This window comes from Humulus lupulus, chromosome 7, assembly GCF_963169125.1.
Source record: "Humulus lupulus chromosome 7, drHumLupu1.1, whole genome shotgun sequence".
Lineage (NCBI taxonomy): Eukaryota > Viridiplantae > Streptophyta > Magnoliopsida > Rosales > Cannabaceae > Humulus > Humulus lupulus.
The window spans coordinates 175,192,387-175,214,070 of NC_084799.1; the positions used below are offsets into that span (position 1 = coordinate 175,192,387).

General features: G+C 36.3%; 1 protein-coding gene across 1 annotated transcript; it reads left to right on the forward strand.

Moving 5' to 3' along the window:
* Positions 1-18,845: 18,845 nt before the first annotated feature.
* Positions 18,846-21,149, forward strand: LOC133788851 (protein FAF-like, chloroplastic). The gene is made up of 2 exons (XM_062226470.1): positions 18,846-19,036; positions 19,181-21,149. The coding sequence occupies exon 2, from the start codon at positions 19,242-19,244 to the stop codon at positions 20,880-20,882; it is 1,641 nt and encodes a 546-aa protein (XP_062082454.1). The 5' UTR covers positions 18,846-19,036; positions 19,181-19,241; the 3' UTR covers positions 20,883-21,149.
* The last annotated feature ends 535 nt before the right edge of the window (positions 21,150-21,684 follow it).

Below are 21,684 nucleotides of genomic sequence, written 5' to 3' on the forward strand. Positions count from 1 at the left end.
GCAGAAACCTCTCCTTTCTTTTTGGGGCTCTCTTCAGCAGGTTGAAGAGTTGCATCTTCCTAGGCTGACTTCTTAATCCAATCCACCACCCTCTCTTATGTATCCACCAAGTCTAAGTTAATAGGGATTTCCAATTGGGCTTGGCTAACACTACCCCCCTCCTAAAAGACAACCTTGTCCTCTAGGTTGGGAAATTTATACAAGCGAAAGAAAGCATCGAAGTCCTCCCAAGTAGCATCTTTGGGTGAAGTGAGGTTCCACTGCACCAGAAGTTGTCGAATCCTGCTATTCTGTTGAAGTTTCACTCGAGTAGCCAGAATAGACAATGTTGTCATCACAGGTTTGTTGGCTACACTCACTTCGGGTAGTGCATAACACTTGAGTGGAGGTGTGCCCTGAAAAGGTTTAAGCAATGAAACATGGAAAGTTGGATGAATCCTACTTCCTTTAGGCAGTCCGAGTTTATAGGCTACATGTCCAATTCTTGATATCACCGAAAAAGGACCAAAGTAACAACGACAAAGCTTGGAGTTGAGTCGATTAACCACTGTTTTTTGTTGGTATGGTTGGAGCTTAACTAGAACCATATCACCCTGCTTAAACTCGATATCCCTTCGCTTCTTATTGGCTTGTTGCTGCTTCTGTTCTGGGATTGTTGCAAAATTTCCTTGAGTTGTTGCAATATAGCGTCACAGTTAAGGAGATCTTCTTCAACTACTTATATGGGAGTTGAGCCCCGAGTATACGCTGGTATGGTAGGAGGAGGACACTCATAAACAGCTTGAAATGGTGTAATTCCAATGGCGGAATGATGGCTGGTATTGTAATGATACTCTGCCAAAGACAAGAATTTGCTCCATTGTTTCGGGTAGTCAGCTATGAATTCCTGGACCTTCTACTCTAAATAGCAGTTAGTCACTTCGATTTTGCCCATCTGTTTGAGGATGATAAGCTGAACTCATTTTAAATGTTGTTCCTATGAATTCGAAAAAGCTTTTTCTAGAAGGCACTGATGAATATTGGGTCTCTATCTGACACAATGGTTCGAGGTAAACCATGAAGTCAAATCACCATGTTGGAAAATAGTTCAGCCACTTTGTTAGCTGAGTAGTGAGTTGGTAAGGCTCCAAAGTGTGCATACTTGGAGAATCGGTAAATGACAACCAAGATATTAGTAACCCCACGAGAGTTTGGTAAGCCAGTAATGAAATCTATTGCCAAATCCTCCCAAACATGCTCTAGAATTTCGAGGGATTACAAGAGACCATAAGGTGTTGTGGGAGAATACTTCACCGTTTGACAAGTGGGACAGGAACGCATAAATCTTCCCACTTCTTGTTTCATACTAGGTCAATAAAATCTAGCTCCCAAACGAAGACAAGTCCTCTCCGAGCCCACGTGTCCACCAACCGGAGTTGTGTGAAATTCATGTAAGAGTTGTTGCTTTAGGTTGGAATGCCAACTGGTCAACAACCTTTTCTTGTAATACAACAATCCATATTTTATTGAATACAGAGACTTGTCCAGCTCCCCGTTAAGCAGCTGAGTATGAAATTCATGAAGGTTAGGACAAGTGGTATTTTCGCTTCGTAATTCCTCCAAGAACTCAAAACAGCCTAAACTCATGGCTAGTTCAAGAGTCAAAAAGTTGGCTTCATGCCGCTGTGATAGTGCATCGGCAGCCGAATTAGTTTTTCCCATCTTGTATTCTATGGAAAAATGGAAGCCTAATAACTTCCTAAGAAATTGTTGTTGCTCGGGTGTTTGAATAACTTGTGTTAATAGTTTCTTCATACTTTTGTGGTCTGTTGGAATAATGAAATGCATCCCCAATAAATAATGCCTCCATTTAGTAACTGTTGCCCAAACTCTTAAGTCTCCTTGTTTTGATGATTAACAAATATTTGATTATTATTTGTTACTAATGATTTGTTGATTTTGTAGCAAAAACTAAAGTGAATTAGCACTTCAAAGTCAAAATTATGACCAAGGGCAAAATGGTCATTTTACCAAGTTTTCCGGAAACGACCCGAATTGGACTTCAAGACTCAAGAAACTCAAGATAAAGGTTTAACTTCATTTCTTAGTCTTGTAAAGTGATTGCAAGTATACTTTAAGTCATAAGTATAGAATTTGGCTCACTCACGCACTAAAAAATGGTGATTTTTTAAAATGAGAAATAATTATCCTAAATTCACTTTTAAGAAAATACATCCCGATACGGTCGTAACGCAATTGGAATTTTTGAAATCGGATAAACGAGCTAAAAGTTATAAAGAATTGAAAAATGGGAAAATAGGCTTAAAACTGATTTTGCTCTCTGTTTGCCATCCGGAATTCCGGATGGGCAACCGGAATTCCGGTTGCTTCCAACCGGAATTCCGGTTCCCTCATCCGGACTTCCGGTTCGCGGCAGACAGGTTCGAAAATTAACTCCTAACGGCTATAAACGGCTAGTTTTTTCCCAAACTCTATATAAACTCGTTTTTTTCTTCAAATTGGTGGTTGGCTGAGCATTTATTACATATACCAAACCAAATCCATTGATTTCAAAGAGCTTTCAAAGTTTACTCATCCAAACACATATTCACACACTTGAGCCAAAATTTGTATTTATTTCTTCTAAGTGTGCTTGCTAATCACTCTAGGTTTCTCATTGTATTATCATACTTCTAGAGTGATTTTTGCTTGTAATATCAAACACATTCCCATATTGAGATTGAGGTGAGGTTGGCACTGGTTTTGTAAACAACCCGGTTAGAGTGAGATTGGCACTTCAACAATCCGAAAAAGAGGTTGATAGTCCTTGGTGGTGGAAAACTATTGTAAGAGGTTTGGAAATACCTTGGTGAAAAATTCCCGGTTGTAAGGGTTAGTCAAGCCCGCTAACTTGGCTCGATAGTTGAACTCAAAGCTAGGTCCTTAGCTTTGAAGACCAAGGACGTAGGTGGCTTAGTTCTACCGAACCTTGTAAAATTCGAGAGTTTGCGATTTCTTAACCTTCAACTCTTTACATTACAAGTTTAATTATTTGCTATATCTATTTGATTGCCATATTATTTGCTTTTGCTTGATAAATTTGATTTATTGCATAATTTGGCATATTAAGTTTTAAATTTCCGAAATTAGTTTAAATTTCCAATTCACCCCCCCTCTTGGAAACATATCTTGGGTTAACAATTGGTATCAGAGCTAGGGCTCATTTAATTGATTAGATTTTACAATCTAGAGCATGGCGTTTCCAAGTAATTCACAAAATAACATGTTAGAAGGTCTAAGCACAACTAGAGCACCATTCTTTAATGGAGTAGACTTTCCCTATTGGAAAATTAGGATGGAAACATATCTTCAATCTATTGATTATGATTTGTGGCATATAGTGTCTAATGGTCCTTACATTCCTAAACATGTCATTAATGGTGTAGAAGTTATTAAGACATATGAGGCATATGACGAAGAAGATAAGAAAATGCTTTCTAAGAATGCTAAAGCTAAATATGCACTTATATGTGGTTTGGATAGAGATGTGTTCAAAAATATTGAACAAGCCTCTACCGCTCATGATATGTGGAAAATGCTTGAAGTCACTCATCAAGGAACAAATGCTATGAAGGAAACTAAAATTCAAATTTATTCTACTCAATATGAGAACTTTAAGATGAAAGCGGATGAAACTATTGCTAACATGTATACTCGTTTTACTACTATCACTAATGGTTTGAATTCTCTTGGCAAGGTACTTTCACAAAAGGAGATGGTGACCAAGATTTTGAGAAGCCTCACCAAAGCCTATCAAGGCAAAGTGATTGCCATTCAAGAAGCCAAGGATCTTTCAACACTTCCCTTGGAAGAACTAATTGGTTCACTCATGAACCATGAAATTTTCATGAGTGCACAAGATGAAGAGGAAGTTGAGAAGAAAAAGAAGACTATTGCATTCAAGTCTTCCTCCTCCCGTGCCATTAGTGAGGACGATGAGGATAGCATGTGTAGCGACATGGAGGACTTGGCACTCTTCACAAAGAAGTACAAAAAGTTCATGAAATTCAAGAAGAACTTTGGGAAGAAGCCACAAAGAGGAAGTGATTCAAAAGAAAAAGAAAGAAGGAGCAAAGATGATCCACCAATTTGCTTCGAATGCAAGAAGCCCGGTCACATGAAGATGGATTGCCCAATGAGAAAGAAAAATAAATACAAAGGAAGGGCAATGTTGGCGGATTGGCTCAATAGTGATGAGGAGGACTCCGACAATGAGGAGAAGAATGAAGTAGCTAACATGTGCATGATGGCTCTTGATGATGGGGTAAGCATTTCTAGCCAAAGTGATTATGATAGTGAAAATGATGATGATAACTTAGAAATACCATATGATGAGTTGTCTAGTTCATTTAAGGATCTATTTAATGATTTTGGAAAATTGCTTGTTAAAAACCAAACTCTTAGAGAAAAGACCAACATGCTATTAAAAGAAATTGAGATTTTGAAATTAAATGAAAAAGAACTCTTAACTAAATCTCAATGTACTACTTGCTCCTCTTATAAGAAAGAAATTGGAAAATTGCATGATAACATAAAAAGCCTTAAGAATGACATATATACTTTTACAAAAGGTAAAGAAGGCTATGAACTTATGCTAGGGAGTCAATCTTGTGGTTTTAAAAAAAGTGGTATTGGATATGATCCTAGTAGGAAACAAAAATTTTTGAGAAACTTCTTTGTAAAACCAACTAGCCTACCACACTTTACATGCACATATTGTAACCAAGATGGTCATACTATTTCATATTGTCATGTAAAGAGATATGCATATCTAGGCAAGACCAAATGGGTACCAAAGGGTTCCAAAACTAACAAGAAAGGACCCAAAGTTGTTTGGGTACCAAAGGCCAACAAATGATTTTATTTTTGTAGGAATCAACAAGGAAGAGCAAAAGCTTGTGGTTCTTGGATAGTGGTTGTTCCAAGCATATGACCGGTGACCCATCAAGATTTTCGAGTTTTAAGAGCAAGGAAAGTGGCTTTGTCACTTTTGGAGACAATTCAAAAGGAAAAATCTTGGGCATTGGTGATATCGGTAACATATACTCTCCATGTATTAAAAATGTGCTTCTTGTTGATAACCTTAAACATAATTTACTTAGTATTAGTCAACTATGTGATAAAGATTTTCGTGTTGTTTTTGAATCCTCAAAATGCTCCATTGAAAATGCTTCAACCAATGAAGTTATTTTTGTTGGAGAAAGGAAGGATAATGTTTATGTTATTGATGTTGATTCCTTTGATAGCAAAAATAAATGTTTGACCGTTATGAATGATAATTCTTGGTTGTGGCATAGAAGATTAGGACATGCTAGTATGGATTCTATTTCAAAGTTGGTTAGAAAAGATCTTGTTGTTGGTTTGCCGTCTATTCCTTTTGTTAAAGATAAACTTTGTGATGCATGCCAATTTGGAAAACAAATTAAAACATCTTTTCATTCCAAGAAAGAGATTTCAACCTCTAGACCTTTGCAATTGCTTCATATTGATTTATTTGGTCCTTCAAGAATTGCTAGTCTAGGTGGTAAATACTATGCATTTGTGATTGTTGATGATTTTTCTAGATTTACATGGGTTATATTTTTGAAACTCAAAAATGATGTTTTGGAAAATCTAGTTAAATTTTGTAAGAGTGTGCAAAATGAAAAAGGGTATTCAATCACCTCCATTAGGAGTGATCATGGTGGAGAGTTTGACAATGATGCTTTAGAATTGTTTTGTGATGAACATGGTTTTAACCATAACTTTTCGGCTCCAAGAACTCCACAACAAAATGGAGTTGTCGAAAGGAAGAATAGAACAATTCAAGAAATGGCTAGGTCAATGCTCAATGAAATCTCATTACCTAAATATTTTTGGGCCGAGGCCGTTAATACTTCTTGTTATATTTTGAACCGTGTTTTCATTAGGCCTAACATGAATAAAACCCCTTATGAGCTTTGGAAAGGGAGAAAACCCAACATTGGATATTTTAGAGTTTTTGGATGTAAATGCTATATTTTGAACACCAAGGACAACCTTGGAAAATTTGATGCAAAATCCGATGTTGGAATTTTTATAGGTTATTCAACACATAGTAAAGCTTATAGAATTTATAACAAAAGAACTAATGTTGTTGAAGAATCTATTCATGTTGCATTTGATGAGTCTAACCCTCCTACAAGCAAAAGTGTAGATGATGATGTTGTAGGTTTGGGAGAAGAGGTTCAAAAGCTTGACATTGGAGAATCATCTAACGCTCCATCACAAACTCCCAAAGAGGAACTACCCGAGGAAAAGGTAAATGAAAGCAAAGGTATGGATTCTAACCTCCCTCATGAGTGGAAGTTCAAAAGTGCTCATCCTATAGACCAAATTCTAGGTGATCCTTCACAAGGAGTCACAACTAGAAGCTCCCTTAGAAACTTATGTAATTTCATTGCTTTTATTTCTCAAATTGAACCAAAGAATTTTAAAGAGGCCGAGTTCGATGAATCTTGGCTTCTAGCTATGCAAGAAGAAATAAATCAATTTATTAGAAATGATGTTTGGGAGTTAGTTCCAAGACCGTCACACCAATCGGTGATTGGAACAAAATGGGTCTATAGAAATAAGGTAGATGAGCATGGGGTCATTGTGCGTAACAAGGCTAGATTAGTGGCCCAAGGTTACAATCAAGAAGAAGGAATTGATTATGAGGAGACCTTTGCCCCGGTAGCAAGACTTGAGTCCATAAGAATGTTATTAGCTTTTGCATGCCACAAGAATTTTGTCTTGTATCAAATGGATGTCAAAAGCGCTTTCTTAAATGGATACATTATGGAAGAGGTTTATGTCTCTCAACCCCCCGGTTTTCAAGATCACAAACACCCTAACCATGTTTACAAATTAAAGAAAGCATTATATGGTTTAAAGCAAGCTCCTAGAGCTTGGTATGATCGTTTAAGCACTTTTCTTATCTCAAATGGTTTTTCAATGGGAAAAGCGGATAATACACTTTTTATTAAAAGAAAATCAAAAGACATTATTATAGTACAAATCTATGTTGATGATATTATTTTTGGTGCTACTAATGATGTTCTTTGTGAAGAATTTTCAAAGTGTATGCATAGTGAATTCGAGATGAGCATGATGGGAGAGCTCAACTTTTTCCTTGGACTTCAAATAAAGCAACAAAAGAATGGAATCTTCATAAGTCAATCCAAGTATATCAAGGATCTACTTCAAAAGTTTGACTTGGCCAATGCAAAGTCCATGAAAACCCCTATGAGCACCTCCATAAAGATGGACAAGGATGAAAGTGGTAAGGATGTTGACATCACCAAGTATCGAGGTATGATTGGCTCATTATTATATTTAACCGCTAGTAGACCCGATATTTTGTTTAGTGTTGGTCTATGTGCTAGGTATCAATCATGTCCCAAGGAATCCCACTTAAGTGCCGTTAAGAGAATCTTTAGATACTTGATAGGCACAATGAATCTAGGACTTTGGTATCCCAAGAACTCAAACTTTGAAATCATTAGTTACTCGGATGCGGACTTTGCCGGTTGTAAGTCGGATAGGAAAAGTACTAGTGGAACATGTCACTTTCTAGGAAACTCTTTAGTGTCATGGTTTAGCAAGAAACAAAACTCGGTAGCCCTATCCACAACCGAAGCCGAATACATAGCCGCCGGTAGTTGTTGTGCTCAAATACTTTGGATGAAACAAACTCTTAAGGATTTTGATGTTGATTTTGAATGTACACCCATAAAGTGTGACAATACTAGTGCCATTAACCTCTCTAAGAATCCAATCTTGCATTCTAGAGCCAAGCATATTGATATAAGGCACCACTTCCTTAGAGACCATATCCAAAGAGGAGACATTATGCTAGATTTTGTGAGCACCAATTTCCAACTAGCGGATATTTTCACCAAGCCTCTTAGTGATGAGAGATTTAGTTTTATTAGAAGAGAGCTAGGAATGACCAACATAAATGAAATTTAAGGTTTACTAGCTACTTGAATATCATATCTCTCCTTACTTACTTATGCATGTATACTCTCACTATAATATGATTCTATGCATAAATAAGCAAAATCTTATAACACTTGACCTATTAGATATATGTCTTTGAGGATAACAAATTATAGGTCATGATATGAATCTTTGGTGAACTTTGAACTCATTTTTGATTGAGTAAATATGTGAATTTTTGCATATGTGCCTAGTATATGTGTTTATGTGTTTAAACTTGTCTAAATAAGTCTATCTAGTATGCCTATAGGGTTTCTATGCTTGAATTACTCTTTGAACAATTTTTAGGTATGCTAAGTATTGAAAATTTGTTAGTTTTTGCCTAAATGAGTGTTTTTCGCCAAACTTACTCAATTTTCAACATTTTTCAAATCCGTCAGTTTGAGCACCTCACATTTAACATATTTGAACTATTGCAAAAAGAATTTTTCGATTTGGTTGCATAAAACTCATTTTTGGTAGACTTCTACTTTTCAAGGCCTTTTTAAGGCATTTTTCGAAAAATCTACCCAAAATGCTCAATTTTCATCATTTTTCAAAACCGTAACTTCCCTCATCTCACATTTAACATTATTGAGGTGTTGCAAAAAGAATTTTTCGATTTGGATGCATACAACTCATTTTTGGTAGATTTCTCCTTTTCAAGGCCTTTTAAGGCATTTTTCGAAAAATCTACCCAAAATTCTCAATTTTCAATATTTTTCGATTCCGTCACTTCACACACCTCATATTTAATATTCTTAAACTTCTGGAAAAAGAATTTTTCAATTTGGTTGAACAGATTTCGTTTTTGGTAGGTTTTTGGCTTTCTTGAATTCTTTTTTAAAACTTACCGTAAATCGTCATTTTTCAACATTTTTCAGATTTTCTTGTTTGAGCATGTTCATTTTCTCATATTTTAGGTGTTAGAAAAAGTTTGGAGTCAATTGGGTTAAAAACAAAGTTTTTGGGCACTTTTTCGAAAAGTGGGCTGGGCTGGTGCACCAACCGGAATTCCGGTTGGCTGTGCACAGACCAACCGGAATTCCGGTTGGCGCCTGACAGCAGCCCTTCAGTTTTTTTTTGCCTTTTTTAAATGCATTTTGTTCAAAATAAAAACCCTACCCACGACTCTTTTTCCCCATTCTGACTCTACACCCTAAAATACAAGCCTCCTCTCTCTTTCCTCTCAAAAATCACTCCCTCAAACCCTCACTTCATCATCCATTTCTCTCCAAAACTCTCTTTCTTTTCTTGTTTTCCCTTCAATGGCCTCATCATCCAACCCAAGGAAGAGCAAGAGGGTTCTTAATGCTGAACAAATCAGGGAGAAAAGGGCTAAAGGCAGAAATGAACCCACTCTCTTCTACAACCAAGAGGACTTCAATAGGTTCCATGAAGCTTTCTCCTCTAGGCCTATTATCAAAGGTAAGTTTTGTGACCTTCCAAGCCTAGCTTGTGTCAAATTCAGTTATCACTTTGAAATGTTAGGGTGGAAATCATTTATCAATATTAAGACACCCATGTACCCTAGGTTGGTTAGAGCCTTCTATGCTTGCATCAAACCTAACCATGCACCCCTAGGAGTTAGAGGCACTATTGGAGATGTCCCCTTTGAACTTAATGTAGAATCTCTCAATAACTTGCTAGGAGCACCAAATGAGGGACTCTTGCTAGAACCAAAAACCACTCTTAAGAATGATGAACTTTTTGCTATGAATGAGTGTTCTAGAGTCCTTTGTGGAGAAGGCCCCATTTTCATCAAACCAAAGTTTCACAATCTTACTTTAGAAGCCAAAATTCTCCAACTTTTTATCATCAACAATCTTGCTCCTAGAAGTGGTCATAAGGATGAGGTCAACAACATCGATATATTCATTTTATACCTTATCCTCACCAAAAAAGCACGAATCAACCTAGGGCATCTTATTCTTCGATTTATTGTTGATGTGAATAAACCCAACATGGTTAAGTCCCTCCCATTTGGCTTTCTCCTTAGCTACCTCCTACCTCTCTTAGGAGTTCCCATCTCGGGTGAAAAGACGGTTGGTCCTACCGAAGGGGATAAGCTCGGTCCTAAATCTTTCACAAGCTTAGGGTATGCTCTTATCAACAATAAGTGGGTCTTCACTCCCAAAAGAGGCCAAAGAAGGCAAGAGGGCCTTGAAGTAGGCGACGAAAGTGAAGAAGAGGAGAGCTTTGGACTACCCGCAAGCGAAAGTGAAGACGAGGAGCAAGCCGATGAAGAAGAAGCTCCAATGCCTCAAGCATCTCAATTCAACCTTGAGGAAGCCTTTGCTCGTCTTCACACCGACATGAACACTCAATTTACCAACCTGCGGAGTGACATGGCACAAGGCTTCCAAGATGTTCGTAATGAAATGGAGGAGATGAGGGCCTACATAAGGCGGTTTGGGGGGCCACCATCATAGGCATTTGCATGTTTTTCTAGTCTTGCATTCCTTTATGTTTTATTTTATTTTTCTATGTACTTATGTGTTTGCATGGTTTTATGCCTTATGTATGAATGCTTAAACTATTTAATCTATGTTTGTTTATAATTTATTTTGTGAATTCCTTTGCCATCCTTTTTGATGAATCAAAAGGGGGAGAAGTGATAGGATTATTTTTTAATATTTGGCAAAACCTCAATATCTAAGACTAACAATGTTATTTGAACTTAAGTGATATATTGAGGGGGAGTTTACAAAATCATGCAAAGTAAAACTAAAAGGTAAATTTCTTTTATCCTTGCACACATTAAGGGGGAGCTAATCCAATATTCATATTTAAAAATATATTCTTTCCCTTGTAAAATAATCAAATATTTGATATCATCAAAAAGGGGGAGATTGTTGCCCAAACTCTTAAGTCTCCTTGTTTTGATGATTAACAAATATTTGATTATTATTTGTTACTAATGATTTGTTGATTTTGTAGCAAAAACTAAAGTGAATTAGCACTTCAAAGTCAAAATTATGACCAAGGGCAAAATGGTCATTTTACCAAGTTTTCCGGAAACGACCCGAATTGGACTTCAAGACTCAAGAAACTCAAGATAAAGGTTTAACTTCATTTCTTAGTCTTGTAAAGTGATTGCAAGTATACTTTAAGTCATAAGTATAGAATTTGGCTCACTTACGCACTAAAAAATGGTGATTTTTTAAAATGAGAAATAATTATCCTAAATTCACTTTTAAGAAAATACATCCCGATACGGTCGTAACGCAATTGGAATTTTTGAAATCGGATAAACGAGCTAAAAGTTATAAAGAATTGAAAAATGGGAAAATAGGCTTAAAACTGATTTTGCTCTCTGTTTGCCATCCGGAATTCCGGATGGGCAACCGGAATTCCGGTTGCTTCCAACCGGAATTCCGGTTCCCTCATCCGGACTTCCGGTTCGCGGCAGACAGGTTCGAAAATTAACTCCTAACGGCTATAAACGGCTAGTTTTTTCCCAAACTCTATATAAACTCGTTTTTTTCTTCAAATTGGTGGTTGGCTGAGCATTTATTACATATACCAAACCAAATCCATTGATTTCAAAGAGCTTTCAAAGTTTACTCATCCAAACACATATTCACACACTTGAGCCAAAATTTGTATTTATTTCTTCTAAGTGTGCTTGCTAATCACTCTAGGTTTCTCATTGTATTATCATACTTCTAGAGTGATTTTTGCTTGTAATATCAAACACATTCCCATATTGAGATTGAGGTGAGGTTGGCACTGGTTTTGTAAACAACCCGGTTAGAGTGAGATTGGCACTTCAACAATCCGAAAAAGAGGTTGATAGTCCTTGGTGGTGGAAAACTATTGTAAGAGGTTTGGAAATACCTTGGTGAAAAATTCCCGGTTGTAAGGGTTAGTCAAGCCCGCTAACTTGGCTCGATAGTTGAACTCAAAGCTAGGTCCTTAGCTTTGAAGACCAAGGACGTAGGTGGCTTAGTTCTACCGAACCTTGTAAAATTCGAGAGTTTGCGATTTCTTAACCTTCAACTCTTTACATTACAAGTTTAATTATTTGCTATATCTATTTGATTGCCATATTATTTGCTTTTGCTTGATAAATTTGATTTATTGCATAATTTGGCATATTAAGTTTTAAATTTCCGAAATTAGTTTAAATTTCCAATTCACCCCCCCTCTTGGAAACATATCTTGGGTTAACAGTAACTACCTCAGTAATGGCCCTCATTTCTCTGCTGCATGCTGAAGCACCAACCATTCTTGGTCCCAATTTCTTGCTGAAAAAGGTTAGGGGATGTCCATCTTGCATAAGTACACCTCCAATTCCCACATTAGAAGCATTGGTCTCCACAAAAAATTCTTTAGAAAAATCTGGGAGATGTAAAACTGGGGTCGTTTTCAGGGCCCTCTTGAGTCTCGCGAACGCTTTAGCAGCAACATAATTCCAATTAAAGTTGTCCTGTTTTAGTAACTTCGTAAGGGGTGCATCAATGGTCGTGTAATGCGCCACAAAATGGCGATAATACCCCATGAGGCGAATAAATCCTCGCAGCTATTTTAGCGTCCGAGGTGTTGGCCAATCGACCATAGCATCTATCTTTGAAGGATCTACTTGCACTCCTTTTGAAGAGACCAAATGTCCCAAGTACTCAGTAGTGCTTTCAAAAAATTGACATTTGCTAGCCTTAGCATAGAAGCTGTTATTGGTGAGAAGTTGTAACACTAGACGCAAGTGACGGACATGAGCTTCCTAAGATGGACTATAAACCAAGATGTCGTCAAGAAAAAACAATAACGAACTTCCTAAAAGATGGTCGAAACAACTGATTCATGGCAACTTGGAATGTGGATGGGGCATTGGTAATTCCAAATGGCATTACCACGAACTCGTAATGTCCTTCATGAGTTCGGAAAGCTGTCTTGTGTATGTCACGATTGTCCATGCGTATTGTTGGGAATAGTGTCCTTAAAGCAATTGTAGTTGATAAATGTTTTAAATGAAATAAATAATTGAATTGAATTGTTATATATATAGACTATGTCCAATATTATGTTGATAAGATTAAGTAAATATCAGAAAATTCCAAAGTTTATCTATGTGGTCTTAATCTCATATTGGTATAAGAGGATCGAGATTAAGATAATAAACTTAAAATAGTTCACAATAAAATAAAGTTACGAAATCTTTAGATTAATTACTACTAGTATGGTTTGCTAGTATTATGAATATGAGTGACCTAGATCCAGATCGCTAGTGTAGTAGGACACTTTAGTGAATGTACTTTGTATATAATGATATATAGAACTTGACCAGATGTAATTTGTTAATACTTATTTAAACACTATTTCATAGTATTAATCAAACACATCAAACGATGATCATATACACGATGATCTTAATCCTGAGGTTGCTATGAACTCCTATATATGTCATCTGATCATTTGATTCATGCGTTAAGGTTTGTCAGAATGATCAGGCTAAGAACAATTATTTTGGGGACTCAATGATATATATGGCTAGGGACATAGTTTAATAGATATTGAATCTATACCTTCTTATAGATTGAATAATGGTTTCCTATTAGGTTGACTTTTGGAATTGAAAATGTTATAAACGCTCACGTCGCAAACTTGTTGTGATACAACCTTCACTAGTAAAGTCAATAGTACTATAGGAGCAAGATATAACTAAAAGGGTAAAATAGTAATTTTATTTCCTTTTAATTATGAACCATTAATAGATGATTAACGTTGTATGTAATGATTATATCAATGAACACTTTATTCTTTAATAAAGTACTCATTAAATATATGTCTATAATTATCAAGAGTTTAATCTCATATTTATAGTGGAGTAATCATAAGATTAATAAATATGATTATTTAATTAATAATCTAATATTTATTGAAGGTTGATATTATAGGTTCATAGGTCCCCAAGGTGGTTCTATCAACACTATATCAAGGTAAGAGTTGACACAAGAGTAAAACTGCAATTTGAAAATTTTTAGTAGAATTTTATTCTTCGGGTCAAGTATGCAATTATATGATAATTGATGTTGAATAATTATTTTGGAATTAATTATTAATTTTCAAAAATATATTTATTAATTTAAATATATAATTTTCGAATTTCATATATATATGTATATACAAATAAATTAATTTTTTTATTTGAGTGAGAGAAAATAAAGTTGGTAAGTCAAAACAAGCTTTTGATTTATTGAATTTTAAATGATGATGATAATGTTGATCATCAATTTGATTTTTGAATTTTGAACTTTAAAATTTAAATTTTGAAATATGATGCCATCTTTTCCTTAAGAAGATAAATACCTCATTTTTGTGGAAGATTGATTTTAGTTAAATAAATAAATAAATAAAAGAAAAATACAAAATCCCTCAAAAGGGAATAGCAGTCCACGCGCATGACATAGTCCAGAGACTGTTCCATGCGTGTACCACTGCACTGCATTGTATCAGTGTTGTTTTTATTTTATTTATTTAATTAATTAATAATTTTAAAATAGTTTTTCAAATTTGGTAAGTTAGATATTTACCTAAATCAATTCCTATCATCATTATGATATTATTATATTACTATTATTATTAGGAATAATAAGGTAATAGAATTATCTCTATATATATGATATAGAATAAATAGAAGATATACAATACATAGACATAAATATAAAACACAATTCAGAAAAGTTCTTAGAATTTTTTGTCAAACAAAAAGTTTATCATCTTCTTCTTATTCTAACTATTCTCAGACCATAATTCAAGTTCTCATGTGTTGAGAAATACTTGTGCATCCTAAAATACGAACCCATATCCTCTATGTGCCCACACACATCTTGAGGTGGGGAGAACACTCTGGAAGATCGTGGTTTGAGTGATCAAATCATTGGATAGGAAGATCGATAAATATACGAAAAGACTCAAGGACACTCGATAGCCTTCAAGAGGTAATTGTTCATGTTCTTGAATATTTATGTGATTGTATGTTGTATATAAATATATTGTATATTTATATATATGTTGCATGATTAATAATATTGTATGTTAATGTTTCTGTCTGGATGTTTTCTTGTTTGTATAAAATGTTTATATGAGTGATGAATTTTTTTATTATTGTACACAATGGGCCCACCACGCCTATTCCCATGCGTACTTTGAATGTTTTTCCAACACATATTTGATGATAGCCCGGTCTAATGTTCAATTTTAAGAACACCTTTGCTTGACCCAACTCGTTCAATAGCTCATCAATGGTCAGAATGGGAGAACAATCCTTAACAATAATTCCATTGAGAGCCCGATAATCAACACAAAATCTCCAAGACCCATCCTTCTTTTTAACCAACAGAACCGAAGAAGAATACGGGCTAGTACTCGGTCTAATAAAGCCAAAATATATAATCTCCTTAACCAATTGTTTAATGACATCTTTTTGAAAGTAAAGGTATCTATAGGGCCTCACATTGATGGGAGCTGATCTGGGATATGCAAGAAGATTGTATGGTCCACACTACGGTGCGGTGGTAACTGCTTTGGTTCCTAAAAAACAGCACTAAATTCAATGAGCAACCCTTGTCCTTTTGTGGGAAAATGAACCTCTAAACTGCTCAAATCCTTAACCGTGTTAATGGTTTCTTCCACCATAGTTGTGAGTCTGTATAGGTCTTTAACTTCACCCTCTCTTAGTAGAGCATGGAACTGTGTATAAGTGAGTTGATGTACCGCTACCTTTTGTTAACCTGTCAGTTTAACCACACTACCTGACCACGAAAACTCCATAGTGAGTGCTTTGTGATCATGGATGCAAGGTCCGAGAGTTTGCAACCATTGCATCCCTAATACGACATCCAATCCACAAATAGGCAGTATGAATAAATTAACAACAAAGCGATGCCCCTGTAATATCAATTCCAACTCCTTACATTTCTTTGAACATAGTAAAAAGTTACCACTACCCATGTAGACTTTGAATCGTTTTGTGTCTTCCGAAGATAAGTTCAAACATGTAGCCAAGGATTCTTGGATGAAGTTGTTGTTGCTGCCAGTATCAATGAGGACTTCCAAAGATTCAGCTCCATGCTTTTCCATGATTCGAAAAATTCATGGATTCAAGGAGTTTGACAGTGAATTCAGGCTAACTTCATCTTCAACAACCTCTTCAAATTCTTGAGGGCCATTTTCAACACCTGTCTCCAATTCATCCTCCTCTCGAAAACACAAAATCAACATACGATTTTTACATTTATGATCATAATTAAACTTCTCATCACATATGAAACAGAGACCCTTGTCCCTCCAATCCTTCAACTTAGCAGGAGATAAGCGTTTGATAGGTAAAGTACTACCTGAAGTAGAGCCCTAATGCGAACCAACTGACCTTAATAAGACTGACCCTTGTTTGGCTGAAGATAGCTGAATTCCTTTGAGTAGTAGCAGAGGATCGAACAACCCATCCCGAACGAGTATTCTCCAACTTTTGGCGAAGAGCCAAATCGTCATTACATTCCTCGAACAACTGGGCCTTAGCCATAGCATCAGCCAAATCCAGTAGTTTAGACATCAACAACTCCTTGTGTGTTTTCAATATCAGTCCCCACATAAAGAAGTTTAAGAACATAGATTATGCAACACCTGTAACTCGAGGCATAAGAGCTTCAAACTCAGCACGGTATTGAGAGACCCTCCCAGTTTGAGTTCACTTCGATATTCGACCCAAGGGATCAACATAGATAGATGCTCCAAACCACAACTGTAGAGCTCTCAAAACTGATTCCCAGTTCGAAATAACACCTCTTTTCTCCATCCATTCGAACTATGTAGATGGAGCTCCATCCAAATGAAATGTCACCACAGACAAAAGCATAGCATAATCCACCCTGTGAAGGTCAAAACCCTTGTTAATTATATAAATCCAATCCTCTACATTTGATCCATCAAAACAGGGAACCCTAACCCTCAAGGTTTTGAGAATTGAGTTCACATCGCGGCAGTTCGTTTCGGAATTCGATTGTCGTCCTGGCGAACGCCCAGTATCATGATTGATGCTACCCTTCCTGTCCATGTCCGGTGAAGTTGGTACCGAACCTTGTCCGACACGCTCCTCTGTCTTGGGCACATGCTGGTCAGGCAACGCAGAAAATTTCTCGAACTGCTTCTCCAATTGAGCATTATAATACTGTTTAAAACTGATCTCCAAGGATTGAAGCAAGGTAACAATGTCTTCATTCTTCATAATGATAAAAAATAATGAAAGCACCGATATTAGCTCTGAATTGTACTCTTTGAGGTAGTACCAATCTCCCTCTGCTTTTCAGCTTTTCATTCAACATACAAAATATCACAGCCATTACAAAGTCTATTTATACTTAACAAGTATGGAGTAAGAAAAGAAAATGCTCATCAAAACAGAATTGGTTAATGCCTCTCCATGCTCACGAAGTCCCATAGCCAGCTGGGTCTCACGCGTCTCGCTCCATGCGCAAGTGTCTCCTCTTCGTTCCTGGTATGAGCAACAACCTCTCCTTTCTTGTTGGGGCTCTCTTCAGCAGGTTGCTGAATTGCATCTTCCTGGGTTGACTTCTTAATCCAGTCCACCACCCTCTCTGGTATATCTGGCTAACAACAAAGGGGAAATTACTGAAGTTTAAGTAGAGTGGTTACTTCTCCCTTTATCGGTGGCAGCAGCGGAAGCCAAGGAAATTATTTTAGGAGTGCAGCTTGCAGCTAGTTTAGCTACTAGAAGCTTTCAAATTGAATTTGATAATCTTACTGTAATTACTTTGCTTTAGAATCATACTCATTTTTTGTGTGATTATGGGGCTATTTTGCATGATATTCTTAGGTAGGTTGAGGGATTAGCTATTGAAGTGTTTGGTTATGTAAATAGGAAAGCTAATACTCCAGCTCATTTGTTAGCTAAGTGGGCTCTAAGAAACAGGGTCTCTTCTGTGTCAGTTTGTAGTATTCGTGAAGAAGTTGAGTCAGGTGTAGCTGATGTGTTAGCTTCTGCGTTGTAATTTCTCTTTTGTGAATAAAACTTTTCTTTAAAAAAAATGCAATGACTTATGAAACTTTTTTAACAATAACTACTCTTAGTCATTTATCATACATATTATTTAAAATACATAACTAAAACAAATTTTCCCCTGTTTTAAATACTAATTTATTTCTATCATTTAAATATTTGTTCAAACAAAAGAATTATGAAATAGAAAAATTATATTAATTAAAAATATTTGAAAGATAAATAATGTTCTATGAATATAGAAATTACTGTAACAAAATTGTACAATTTTTATATTTTATAAAATATGATAGAGTGCTATTTTAACACTATTCTTTTATATTGTTTGCTGAAAAATTTATTATACTAAAGCATATTGGATTGGAATGCTCTTAGCTCTGTATTCAGACGAAAAAAGAAAGAAAGAATATTTATTATATTCGCAGTAATATACATTTATATATACAGCAATGTTAAGTTAATTTATGAATTGTTCTACATATAAATAATACTAACTTGCAAAAATATATAGAAATAAATAAATAAATAAACAACGTATAAAATAAAGAAGGAAAAAATAAAGGATCCATTAATTGTCGTAAAAGTAGTATGGCGTGTGTCATTTACATCTTTACGTTTTTAATATTACAACATTTATTTTATATTATATATAACCACATTAGAATTATTCTAAAATTAATATTATAAAAATGAAAAATGAAAAGAATGGAAAGATGTCGTTTTCATGGTGGCGTAGGAGGGTCCATTGGAAATGGTTCCAAAGGCATTTCTGGCTTCCTACAAATACCCACATTCCCTCTCCTTGCTTTCCCATCATTCACCCTCATCACTACTCTCTCTTCTCCTCTCAAACATATCAACTTCTTCTTCACCATTTTCATATACAAAATATATATACATATATACATATTATATATTTATACATACATACTCCTGCAACTTGCTTCCCCAGTGGTCTGTCTTGAGACCTCTGTTGGATGCTGTTGCTTTTTCCATAAGGTAATAATTACTATTATTATTCTTGTTATTATAATTATAATTACTCATTAATTACAAGCATATATAGATTATCTATTAATAATAAGGTCATATTACCAAGTACGTTCTAATTTTCTAATTATGTGTATTGATTTGTTTTTGCAGCTAAAACAATAAATTAAAGTACTTGTGGTTTATTCATCTTCTTCTAGTTAAGGAAGAAAACATGTCTGGCTCTCTAAGCAAAAGCCTTGGATTGTCCTCCTCGTTCATGAAGATCGTGGAGCAAGAGTGTCCAGCTTCCTTGACCAACGGCGGTGGCAAAGGGAAGCAGGGCATAGCTGTGGCCATTCTTGGTTCCGAAGACTACTGCGAAAGAAACAGAGCTGGTGCCGGCGCTTCTCTCCGGCGGACTCTCTCGGCCGACATGTCTTCCAAGACATGGCTTGCTCAGAATGGACTCGTCTCTCCCATGAAAAAGATTGCTTCTTCTAAGGAGCTTGTCTCTATTCCCGCTCGTCGACTGGACTCATTTTCATCCTCAGAAGATGAAGAAGAAGACCAAGAGTACGATCAAGAAGAGAATAAGGAGGAACAAAACCAAGGAGAGTACGATATTTGGAGCTTGATAATTTCTCAAAAGGCTAAAGAAGAATCCAAATCTGCCTCAACTCCTTATGTTCACCCACTCGTGAAATCCAGAGCCAGCTCTTTGAGCGAAAACAGCCTCCAAATTTGCACTGAGAGTCTCGGATCTGAGACCGGCTCTGATGGGTTTTCTTCTTACCCGTCTTCTCTCACTGGTGACTCTTCCGAACTGGACAAGGGAACTCAAGAAGAAGAAGAGAAAACACAGCTTGGACAATCAGTAAGCACAAAGTTTAACAATTCTGCCACTGTCCCAAGAAAATCGGTCACCCCTACTCGATCGTTCCCTCCTCCGCTCCCGTCTCTAACCGGTGACGGCGCGATGAAGGTTCGCATGCAAACACGCCGCGACAATGGACGGCTCGTTGTTGAAGCGGTTTCTGTTCCGTCGCAGAAGAACTACTTCGCGGCTCAGCGCCAAGATGGTCGCCTAGTGCTTACCTTTGCCAAAGGTAGTAGCACTGATGTTACAGCTGATCACAATTCATTGGATCAGGATCTTGAGAATGAAGTCGAAACAGAAGATTGGGAGCTGAATGAGGAGGGAGAGTTTGAGGAGCAGTTCGGGAGCTTGGACGACGAAACTGAAAGCCTTGATAAAGATGATGATGATGACGACGAAGACGAAGATAATCATTATGATGACGACGATGAGGAGGAGAAAATTTATGGTGTAACAGAGGAATCTTTCAATATAGTACCGACAAGGCTGATAAATGTCCACAGATTAGCCTCAATGATGAACAAACCCGTTGGATTAGCAAATAGGAATCCAGCAACAACTCCATGGTCCAAAAAGTTGAATGAAGATAATGATCAAGATCAGGACCAGAAAATTTCTGCCCAAACCACACTAGCACAGTCTCTCCCACCTCGGCCACGGCCAACCGTTGGTCGACTCATAGCCTCACCTCCGACAAAGGGTGCCACCGCCACTTCGATAGGCGGCGCTGCAGCCTCCTTTAACGCTTATGAGTACTTCTGGCGGCGGTCTAACCCAAACCCAATAAATTCCATTTACAACAATAAATTCATGAGTAGTACTACTGTCTCATCCCTGAAGAGCCAAAACCCAAACGACAATCGTCATCGTCAGGAGCCACAAATGCTGGTTCTGAGAGGTAACAAAGGAGAGTACTTGGTTTCAACGTTAAAGGGTTGCAAGGAACCTAGACGGACTCTATTCTGGGAGCCTTATTGCATTGCTACCTCGTCATGATATCATCATCGTCAATCGATGGTTTTACTTCATATGTTCACTGATCCATTACTGGCTACCTTTCTATATCATTTCTCAATTCCAATGTTCTTTAGTTTTGTTAATTAGTCAAGCGAAGGAAATAAAAAGGAGAGAGAGAGAGTGTGATGCTACACTTTGATTTAGATGATCAAAGAAAGAAAAGAGATCACTTTACAACTTAAACAAAGTAATGGTCGTTTGTATCATAATAATTTATAAAAATTTATTATATATTATAATTATATCTCTCCTATTTAGTAGCTAAAAGAAATATCATAGTGTTATGCAAGCTTTGACCAAGTGGGACTACATGTCTCTAAAATTTCATCAAATGTCACATTTAATTTGATTGCATTTTTCTAGTATATTTTTTTTCGTAATAGTAGCAATATGGGTGATGTGTCCTGCACATTGGAATATATACATATATTTTTATTCAGGAGACAACATAATCCACACTTGATATGGTGATGTTCCTCTCGATATTTGCCTTTGGGTACTTTGGTATAATATATATTGATATTTCTTATTACTTCTAACAAACAATACAACAAAGTCCACGTATTGAAACTATTAATTTGGTCTCCGTCTCCAGCATCTCTTTACTAAAAGTTGCACTCAATTATAAGCATGTGGTAGACCCCATATTTGGTTCTGTATTATTTTAAACTATAATTCAGGTAAAAATCTACATTCAAAAAGATAATAATAATTCAAATTTGGCATGGAAATAATATTAAAGAAAATAAAATAGAGAGTTGACAGATGGAATGGAACCGAT

What these genes read in the sequence shown, in the direction of transcription:
- LOC133788851 (XM_062226470.1), top strand. Translation starts at nt 19,242, where the DNA reads ATGTCTGGCTCTCTAAGCAAAAGCCTTGGATTGTCCTCCTCGTTCATG.